Raw genomic sequence first — 11,112 nt, forward strand, 5'->3', positions numbered from 1 at the left:
GGGGACTTGCTGGCTATATACTACAGGGGGCTGGATATATACTACAGGAGGCTGGCTATATAATGGGGGCTGGCTATATACTACAGGAGGCTGGTTATATAATAGGGGCTGGCTATATACTACAGGAGGCTGGCTATATAATGGGGGCTGGCTATATACTACAGGGGGCTGGTTATATAATGGGGGCTGGCTATATACTACAGGGGGCTTGCTGGCAATATACTGGGGGGCAGGGGCTGGCAGGCTATATGCTGGGGGATATGGGCTGGTCATCTTTCTACTGCATGGAGGCAGGGGCTTCTGGCTATATACTGGGGGGCAGGGGCTGCTGGCTATATACTGGGGGCCAGGGGCTGCTGGCTATATACTGGGGGGCATGGGACTGTGGGCCATATACTGGGGGCAGGGGCTGCTGGCTATATACTGGGGGCCAGAGTCTGCTGGCTATATACTGGGGGGCATGGGGCTGCAGGCTATATACTGGGGGCAGGGTCTGCTGGCTATATACTGGGGAGGCTGTGTCCAATGCATTTCCTACTCTCGTCTTATACCCGTGTCAATAGGTTTTCACAGTTTTTGGTGGTAAAATCTGATGATCTTTTGTTCTACTTCACTTTGTCAGGTCCAGATGTGGCAGTGATCAGGCCTGGATGAGGGTAATTGAACTCAGCTTCCTAAAGATATGATAAAACACAGTTAATTTATATTTTCTTTGGAGGTTGGGGGGCGCCAATCACCCTTGGTTTTGATCACTTTTTCTGTTAATAATAAAGACCTTAATTTTGATGTTCTCTTTGCCTAACAATTACATTTGTTTGGTGATCAAATGTTACAGGTTTCCAAAAGATTAAGAAATCAGGAAGAGGCAAATATTTTCACCCCACTTAAAATGTCTCTGAAGCCTAAGACTAGGGAGACCCCGGGTCCATAATCCAATTGCACCTGTAGTGTCACCTTTTGCTTAAAACCTAAAAAAATAGTCACAAACTTTCCGTCAAACGACAAACAAAAAAATGTAGGAAAAACAAAAAATGTAGAAAAAAAAACTTATCAGGCTTTTTTCCTTTCCGATGTTAACTCTGAAATCTCCGCTAAATCTGTATAGACCTCAGGAGGTCAGGAGGACAGAGAGTGACTGGGTGAGAGACCAGCAGAAACACAAGTAAAGAAGGGATTTGGTATTTAATGATACGTTTTTCGACAGCCACCAGGCTGTCCCTACCTACTTGCCAATCCTACACTAGATGGTAGGTGACAACTGACATTCCTTCACCAAAGTAGAACACAGAGACAAAACCTGAGACAGGACAAAGCAAACCCACCAGGCTGTCCCTACCTACTTGCCAATCCTACCCTAAATTGTAGGTGACAACTGACATCCCTTCACCAAAGTAGAACACAGAGACAAAACCTGAGACAAAGCACAGGATGAAGGTCGTACAAATACGGGTGAAACAAGGAGGATGACTCAGAACAAAAAACAAGTCAAACAGAAGGAAAGGAGGTGAGCAAAGATCATATAAAGCAGTACAGAATATACGAGCAAGAGAAGGCAAACTAGGAAGAAGGCAAATAAACTTCTTATGGGATATGAAAGATCTGGTTTCCAAACAGAAAACAGTCCAACGGGGGAGCTATATGAATGGAGATAACTTTTGTTAATCACAAGTTTAACCGTCTGCAGCTCAAAACAAAATCAGCAGGAGACAGACGTTGAGGTGGAATTACTGTATATAATTCTCAGTAACTTTTAGAGGTCAGGAAAATCATTTATTACTGACTGCAGAAAATATACCACAATTATTGAAGATGTATCTTCAGACCATGGATAATTTGTTATATCCTGCGACGTCCCATGACTTATGGTACCTGGTGGACTGGGGATCTTTTTGTTACCTCAAATTGATAAGTGAGATAAAGGCAAGAAGAACTTTTCTCCAAAGGCAACACCATCTGATTGTGTGGGACCTCCAGCATCACATCCAGTTCCCTCATTTTATTGAAATGTAAAGGACATCAGAGGATGAAAACGTCTCCCCCGATCATCAACAGGTAAACAAGGCCGTATATAAAACCGGTACAGGATTACACAGGGGATCCATGTCCCAGAAGGCCCAATTACACAAACCCATCTCAAGGCAACAGGGAAGTCATCAGCAATTTGGAGACAAATAATGATGCAAAATATCTGGATCTAACAAAGAATTTTGTAAACAATTATTCGCCAATTAAAAAAATTCCCTGGATGTAAAATGGGGGGGGGGCCTGGTTAAAGGGTAATTAATGCTAATAGGGGCGTTTCTTTATTTACTGCATCATATGAAAAAATAAAATATTGTGGTCGTTGTGGTCGTTACTGTGGCCCCCGCAGAGCCAATGACCACTACAGCTGATTAGTCATACGGCCTACAGACATCCGGTCACACACAGACCTACAGATCTCATAGTTGTTCATATCACTCAGAAATATGTTCCCCCTAATCTTGTCCCCAGCCCCTTTATATTTATTAAATTTTTATAAAAGTTTTTGTGTGCATACTTTGTTTTAATCAATCCGACCTCTTACCAAATGAGAGGTTGGATCCTCGTACAAGTCCCCTGGCAGTCGATTGTATTCATGAGGGGGGGCGGCCGACACACCCTCTCCACGCCCCTGTCAGTCAGGGACCCAATATATGCACTGCTGCCGGCTATTCTTACAGGTCCCCAAATGACAGGGGCGTGGAGGGGGCGCAGGGGGGGGTCGTCCACCGCCCTCATGAATACAGCCAACTGCCAGGGGACTGGTACGAGGATCCGACCTCTTATTTGGCAAGAGGTCGGATTGATTAAAACAAAGTATGCACACAAATTTTTTTTTTATAAAACTTGAATAAATATAAAGGGGCTGGGGGAGAGGATTAGGGGGAACATATTTGGTGAGGGATTTTTCGGGGGTGACAGGTCCTCTTTAACGACGTGTGACGTATTAGTATGTCACACGTCGTCTGGCAATTTCAAGATCCTGCAGTGGCCTTGCCAGTCACCAGATCCCAACCCCATAGAAAACCTTTGGAGGGAGGTGAAACCTTTGGAGGGAGGTGAAAGTCAGTGTTGCCCAGGAACAGCCCCGAACATCACTGCTCTAGAGGAGATCTGAATGGAGGACTGGGCCAACACACCAGCACCAGTCTGTATCTACCTTGTGAAGACTTACAGAAAACGTTTGGCCTCTGTCATTGTCAACAAAGGATGTAACAAAGTATTGAGATGAACTTTGGTTATTTTTTTTTTTCGTATTAAAATTTTTATTAATTTTTAGTAACAAAACAGTGCGTAAAGGGAGGGAGGAGGGAAAGGAGTAAGCACTTAAAGTCATATAATCAGGCGCCAACATACACCCATTTGTGGAAGGGGAAGGGGGTTACATTTGGATAATGCGACAATTTCTAACACAAGGTGTCAAGTGTACAACAACAAAAATTCAATGTACCGTTATCTACTTGAAACAGGTTCACTGTAACTTAGATGCATTCTATAAAATTTCTTAAAAATGAAAGAGAAGAAAGAAGAAATAGCGGCGAGGAATCGCCAGGTATGAGGAGAAATAGAGAAGGAAGGAGGAAGGAGTAGGGGAATCAAAAGAAAGAGCGTTGTGTCTCTCCCTACCAAGAGCTCAGATCTCAGTAGATTCACCATCCCTTGCTGTCAAGTCCAAGTAGCGGGGAGATGCCACAAAGGAAACCCAGTGGAACCATGTTTTCTGAGAGCGGGCGGCCCTCTTTGGATCAGTGTTCAGGAGACTCTCTATCCTTTGTAACTCGTTGACACAACCCAGCCACTGATGCATGGAGGGAGGATCGGAAGAGCGCTAGCAGGCCGGGATACAAGCCTTAGCTGCATTCAGGAGGTGACATACCAGGGACTTCCTGTATGTGGCAAGGGAAATCTCGTGTTGGTGTAACAAAACCCAGGCGGGGTCATCCCGCAGCTCTCTGCCTGTCACCTCGCAAATCACCCCCAGCACCGCTGTCCAAAATGAGGGACAACTCCAAAAAATGTGAAGGAGTGTGCCCTCCTCTTTACCGCAGCGCCAACAGATCCGGGGGACATCTGGGAACATCTTGTGAAGTACAAGGGGCACCCTATACCACCCGGTTAGCAGCTTATAGTTTGTCTCCTGGTAGGCTGTGCTAATTGAGGATTTGTGTACCAGTTCGTAAATCTTTTCCCTTTGTTTTGCAGAGAGAGTCAGTGTCAGGTCCCGTTCCCATTTGGTCATGTACAGTGGAACATAAGCCTGTGGGGGAGATATCAGGAGGTTATATGTTAATGAGAGAGTACCCCTAGTCTGACCTTTTTGTGTGCATACCCCCTCAAAACCTGAAGGTGGTGCGAGAGATCTTAAGTAATGTGCTAGGTGGAGACCCTGCCACATCGGCGCTAGTGGGAGGTTTGGAGGGGAGACTAGCTCTGTACCTCCTCGCCACTGTCCATCCACCAGGAAGTGACAAGCCCTGAAGTGGCCAGCGCATATCCATTGCTTAAAAACCGGCGATGTGATCCCGGGTGGAAACCTGGGATTGCCAAGGATCGGCGTTAGGGGGGAGTCGGTAGGGGAAATCTCGGCCCCTGATCTGCAGTGTTTGAAGGCCATTAAGGTAGAATAGATGGTTGGGTGGGAAGACAGTGCCTGCCACTGTTTTGACTCTACCCAGGGGAGACAGGAAAGCGGAACACGAGTAAAGTGCTGCTCAATTGATACCCACGCCTTTGTACTCTCGTGTCTACACCAGTCCACAACCCTATTCAAATGGGACGCCACGTAGTATTGAGTGATATCCAGAAGCGCCACTCCACCCTCTCTTTTACGCAGGTATAGGATCTTTCTTTGCAATCTTGGGGATTTACCGGCCCAGACAAAGGTTGAGAATAGCCGTTGTACTGAAGTCAGGAAGATAGGTAAGGCTTGAAAGGGGTATAGAAGGTATGGAAGAACGTTCATTTTAAAGACCCCTATCCTCCCGAACCAAGAGAAGAAACATTTTGACCACCTTTCCAAATCTATCTTAATGGCCTGTAATAATGGCGGGAAGTTAATACGATAAGTCTGGCCCGGGTCTGCTGGAAGGTGAACGCCTACATATTTTATGGCGGTAGAGGACCACTTAAAGTTAAAGGCTTGTTGAAGGGGGGCACTCCGGTCAGGGGGAATGTTTAGCAATAGAGCTTCCGATTTCTGTATGTTGATTTTAAAATTACATAATTTCCCAAAGATATCCATTTCTTTGAGGAGGTTAGGGATGGACACTTGGGGAGAGGAGAGGAAGAACATCAAATCATCGGCGCAAGCTGCTGTTTTGATTTCTTTGCCATTTGCCGTCACTCCTGATATGTCCTGATTATTTCTGACCCGCCGGAGCAGGGGTTCTATCGTGAGAGCAAAGAGGAGGGGGGGCATTGGGCAGCCCTGACGTGTTCCATTTTTAATTGGGAAAGTGTCAGAGTATAAGCCGTTCACCTTCACTGATGCCGTTGGGTTGGAGTATAATGCTCCAATCCAGCTAAGCATGTGTGTACCCAGTCCCAGATGTTGCATGACTCCAAACAGGAAAGGCCAACCTACCCTGTCAAAAGCCTTTTCGGCATCGGTGGATATTATGACCGCAGGGAGGGCTGTTGTCTTAATTAGGTGGACCATATTCAGTGCCTATGTGGTGTTGTCCCTAGCTTCCTGTGAGGGCACAAACCCAGTTTGGTCGAAGTCGGAGCTTGGCATCAGAGGGGCTAGGCGGTTGGCTAAAATTTTGGAGAATAATTTAAGGTCCACATTAAGGAGGGATATGGGCCTGTAGCTACTGCAAGACTGAACTTTTGTTAATGATCAAATACTTGTTTTCCACCATAATTTGCAAATAAATTCTTTAAAAATAAACCAATTTATGGATTTGATTTCCCATTTTGTCTCTTGTAGTTGAGGTTCTACCTAAGATGTAATTACAGGCCGCTCATCTTTATAAGTGGGAGAACTTGCACATTGGTGGCGATTCCCCCCCCCCCCACACACACACTGTATTCAGTATTCATTATTTTTTGGGAGGGGACCGATTGGAAGTAAAAGACGTGAACAATCTTACGGCACGTCCTGTGCTGGAGGAACCACGGAGGGTGGAAAGTCATCTTTGTGAATGTGAGATTGTTGCTCCGATCTGCGCTCAGTTATTAACAAGCGACAAATTATAATAATTACACATTCGTTGTTTTCTCTGTTAATTGCGCCAATTCACATCCGGAAATGCTACAATTTATGTTACTTACACATCAGTCGATCTGCCTCGTAATTCTGCCGATTTTCTTGAAAGGGAATCAACAATTTACAATAATAACAGTAATTAAATTTTGATGATTTGAAAACATTTAGTTGTTTTTAGCAGGTAAATAGTAAAGGAAATGTAATCGAGAAAAAAATGAATAAAACGTTAATGTATGTAAATAAAGTACAGACAGAAGTTATTGGAATCTGTAGTAAGTGCTAGAGAATGTCTTGTACAAACAAGTTTCTCCATTGGATTTATAATACTCCTGGGAGACTACACTGTAGGTGGGTGCCACACTCAGGATGAGTTGGGTACATTCCTACATAGTGTCTGGTCCCACTCCGGATATATCCCTGTTTTGGACTGAAGTCCTCAAATTCATAAACACTTAATTTGATTTCTATTATTGGGTTTGCCTTTGCTTTCTTGTCAAGTAGCAAGTGTCCAGATTCTATGACATGACTGTTATGACTTATAGGAAGTCCCCTCACAAGTTCTCAAAGATCTCCGGACGTTGGACCAGAAACCATTCAACTGTTGATTAGACCCTGCGTTGTAGTGAGGGTAGGGAAGGGGAGAGGTTGACTTGTGGATTTACTGGGGCTTATTAACCAGGGTCCACGAATCGCATCTCCAGCGGACTTCCCAACATTTTGCGGGGATTGCGCCGCTGTGACAGGATTGTGTCACATGCAATCGGATTTTGGCGCTGGCATTCATGCGACAGAAATCGGGGGCCGTGCCGTCGGAAGATTCGACTGATTCAGACTGACCGCGAGATTTAACATTTAAATTGTATTGCAAGAACAAGCACTTACATGCACCAGGAAGAAGAAGGTGAACTCCAGGGACCTGAGCGGGGAAGTGACACATGCAGGATATCCGGTGCACGATCTTAGTGACTCCCCGCACAGCGCATTATACACGGACAATGCTCTTACATGCACCAGGAAGAAGAAGGTGAACTCCAGGGACCTGAGCGGGGAAGCGACACATGCAGGATATCGGGCGCATGATCTTAGTGACTCCCCGCACAGCGCATTATACACGGACAATGCACTTACATGCACCAGGAAGAAGAAGGTGAACTCCGGGGACCTGAGCGGGGAAGCGACACATGCAGGATATCGGGCGCACAATCTTTTTAAATCGCGGGAGCTGTGCACTCCAGTCGGACAATGCACATCGGAGAATGCGCCAGGGATGGGTAAGTAACTCCGCCCCAATATGTTTGATTGTCAGAGACCGTTACATTTAACTGTATCCTACCCCTGGATAAAACATAAGAGGGGTAATTGTAGATAAAAGGTAATGAGGACAAAACGAATGCAAGAAAAGCAGAACTGGGTCATCTCTAAAGATGGTTACTAAAAAATCATCCTAAAGCCTGAGCACTATGTCTTAGGACACAGCAGACCAACTGCAAACTGCTCCTAAAGACCGTGTAACACAAGCCCCCAGGAAGGCAAAGGTTTAATTCAATGTCAAATAATAATTGGACTTAGCCTTCACTCATGATACATCACAGAGAAAGAATATATTAGAATCTATTGTCCATGATTGAAAATGTGAGAAAGCTATGAAAAAAATCTTCAGATTTGGCTTTTTTACTGATGCAATTTTTGAGCCTTAAAGGAAACCTACCACTTGTAGTGGCAGGTTTCCGATGAAAATACCGGGCACCGGCTCAGGGTGAGATCAGGGTGAGCTGGTGCCGGAGCTTATTTTAGTTAGTGTTTTAAACCGCGGTATCGCGGTTTAAAACACTTTTTAAACGTTGTAGCCGGCGCAGGCAGGTACGAGCTCGGCGCTTACCGTGCACGCGGCTACATAGGAAGTGAATGAGAGCCGCGCGCATGGTAAGCGCCGAGCGCGTACCTGCCTGCGCCGGCTACAACGTTTAAAAAGTGTTTTAAACCGCGATACCGCGGTTTAAAACACTAACTAAAATAAGCTCCGGCACCAGCTCACCCTGAGCTCACCCTGAGCCGGTGCTCAGTATTTCCATCGGAAACCTGCCACTACAAGTGGTAGGTTTCCTTTAAGGATCTTATAAGAAATATTTTTTTAAAATTACATTTTCTACATTTTGCCTGAGATGAATGGAAATAAGTCTCAATGATGCAGTAAATGCTAATGTTGTATTCTTTCATGCTTGTTATTACCACATTAAGTTGCTTCTCGTTGTGATCTCCTTTGAAGGTTTTTCCATTGTCTTAAGGGGATCAACACCTCAGGCCGTAGGATCTGCATGTCAAAGAAATTCCTATCACAACATCTGCTGATGGCTCCAGTCACACCATTATAATGTAGACAGTCCATCCTCTCTGACTTATTACTTGTGGTTATAGAGAGACCACAATGTCCTCCCAGAGATGGTACTAAACTGCCATTGGAATTTTTTTTACCAGCCATAGGGTTATTGGTTATCCCCAATAGAAACATAATTTATAATTTTATATTAAAGAAGTTGGCCACTTTTTAATGTGTGCTGGGTAGGATATATCTATTAATAGTTCTGTAACAATTATCTGACATGTAAAGTGAAGCCCCTGGTTCCAAACACCTCAGCTGAACATCCATGTCCATAAAGTGTCCGGAGATGGAGGCTCATGTCTATCTGTCCATGTGCATGTTTTACCTTTCAATACCTTAAAGGGCTGTTCCCAAGAAGACAAGTTTCTTATATATACTCAGGATAACAAAATAATACATTCTCTAATTCACTGTTATTAACAATAATAAAGCATTTCATAGATAAAAGTCCAACCTGTCTCTATCAGTCCTGCTGTACACAATTTCAGTTGCCCCTGGTTTCCAGCCCTGGATCTTCTGTCTAAGGGTCGGGGAAGCCATATTGCTCTCTTGTCTGACGCTGCATGAGCCGAGCTGCTCCCCGCAGCAGCTCCTCCCCCCTGCAGCTCCTCCCCCCTGCAGCTCCTCCCCCCTGCATTCCAAGACGAGCTCACAGACACTGACTTCCTGCCGGCAAGCACATCACATCATGAGAAGAGCCACAAGCTTCAGGCAGATAAGTTCTTTATCAGGGGGAGGGAGGCACATCAGATCTGATAGTGTGCAGAGCATGTAGCAGTGCTGACAGTGTGTAATCTGCATCTCATGGATCTCATCATCTCTGATCTGTCTCATCTCTCTCTATGTGTCAGATACCAGTGAATGTCCAGAAGGTAAATGAAAGTGTATATAAACCCTGTACCCTTATAATCTAACCTCACTGTCAGCACACAGCATCTCACAGCACTAGAGGGATCATGAAGTGTCTGCTTGGAGAGTGACACTGACCATCACTGAATGTTAGGAGATAAAACAGCAAAAAAACTGAGTAACATTGTGAAGTAAAGGGTTAAAAATGATCTTTATTGTGTATCACCACTAGGAGGTTGAAATTTTAAAATTTTCTTTCATGGGCAAACCCCTTTAAGATTTTGTTCATGAAAACCAACATAAGGTCTAGGAAGGGAGATCGGTCATGAACAGTTAGGATCACATGACCCTCTGTTTCCAGCTGTTTAATGGACTGGAATGGCGGCTGAGGAGTTAAAAGCCATTTCCGAACCAATAAGTTTACTTTACATTTTATAAAAGCAGCACAGAACTATTAATAGATGTAAATTGGGAAATTACTAATATCCTGCCCCCAGGATGTTACAAAAAAAATTAAGTAAAGTGGCCAACCCCTTTAAATTATATAAAATTTTAAAAAAGACTCTTCTTTTGGGGTATTTGCACATCTGGGTTTTATTACGGCTTTAAATAAAAATACTAAGAATCTTTATATGATATTTTACAATAAATATTAAAAATCGCACCCCATTCCACAAAAATATCAATAGTCCTTTTCTTCTTTTATCTCTTCCATCCACTTTTGATGCTTCTGGCCACGTTTTATCACCTTCCTGACAGCACTTTTGACTTCCTTGTTCCTCAAGCTGTATATGAAGGGGTTAAGCATTGGAGTGATGATGCTGTAGACCACACTTATGACTCGATCGTAGGCTGCCGAGTAGAGGGAACTTGGGCGAAAGTACATGAATATAATCGAGCTGTAGAAGAGGATGACAACAGTCAAGTGGGAGGAGCACGTGGAGAAGGTTCGGCGGCGGCCTTTGGAAGTTCGAAGTTTTAGTACAGCTCGTATGATAAGGACATAAGACCCCAAAATAAACAACATGGGTCCCATGACTATTAGCGAACCTTCGATAAAGACAACCATTTGCTGAGCGGATGTGTCCGTGCAGGAGAGCTGAAGCATGGCCGGGACGTCACAGAAGTAGTGGTGGATGGACCAATCACAATAGGTAAGGGAAGAGGTCATGGTGGTGAATAACGTGGAGTGAAGGCTCACTATAACCCACGAGGAAGCCAGTAGAGTGATACACGTCTTCCTTCTCATGATGGTTGTGTAACGCAACGGCTGGCAAACTGCTGCGTATCGGTCTAAAGCCATAACTGCTAACAGAAAGCTGTCCATATTACCCACCATGTGAAAGAGGAAGAGCTGAGTGAAACAACTAAGGAACGAAATGGACAAGTCCTTGGTCAGAAGGCTAGAAAGAGCCCGGGGGACGGTGATAGACGTCAGGCAAATATCTACAAAGGAAAGGTTCCCCAACAAGAAGTACATTGGAGTATGGAGCGGAGACTGAGTAGTGATGAGCATAAGGATTAGGACATTGCCCATTATACAGATGATGTAGGCTCCCACATAAAAAGAGAAGAGGGGCAGGCGGAGAGACGGCTTCTCCGAAAGACCCAGCAGGGTGAAGCTAATGAAGGTTTGGTTCTTCAGATCCAT

General features: G+C 44.6%; 1 protein-coding gene across 1 annotated transcript; it reads right to left on the reverse strand.

The window, feature by feature from the left end:
* Window positions 1–10,143: 10,143 nt before the first annotated feature.
* Window positions 10,144–11,112, reverse strand: LOC140077479 (olfactory receptor 1F1-like). The gene has a single exon (XM_072124717.1). The coding sequence runs from the start codon at window positions 11,110–11,112 to the stop codon at window positions 10,144–10,146; it is 969 nt and encodes a 322-aa protein (XP_071980818.1).

This window comes from Engystomops pustulosus, chromosome 9 (assembly GCF_040894005.1).
Source record: "Engystomops pustulosus chromosome 9, aEngPut4.maternal, whole genome shotgun sequence".
In the NCBI taxonomy this organism is placed as follows: domain Eukaryota; kingdom Metazoa; phylum Chordata; class Amphibia; order Anura; family Leptodactylidae; genus Engystomops; species Engystomops pustulosus.

What these genes read in the sequence shown, in the direction of transcription:
- LOC140077479 (XM_072124717.1), bottom strand. Translation starts at nt 11,112, where the DNA reads ATGGATCTGAAGAACCAAACCTTCATTAGCTTCACCCTGCTGGGTCTT.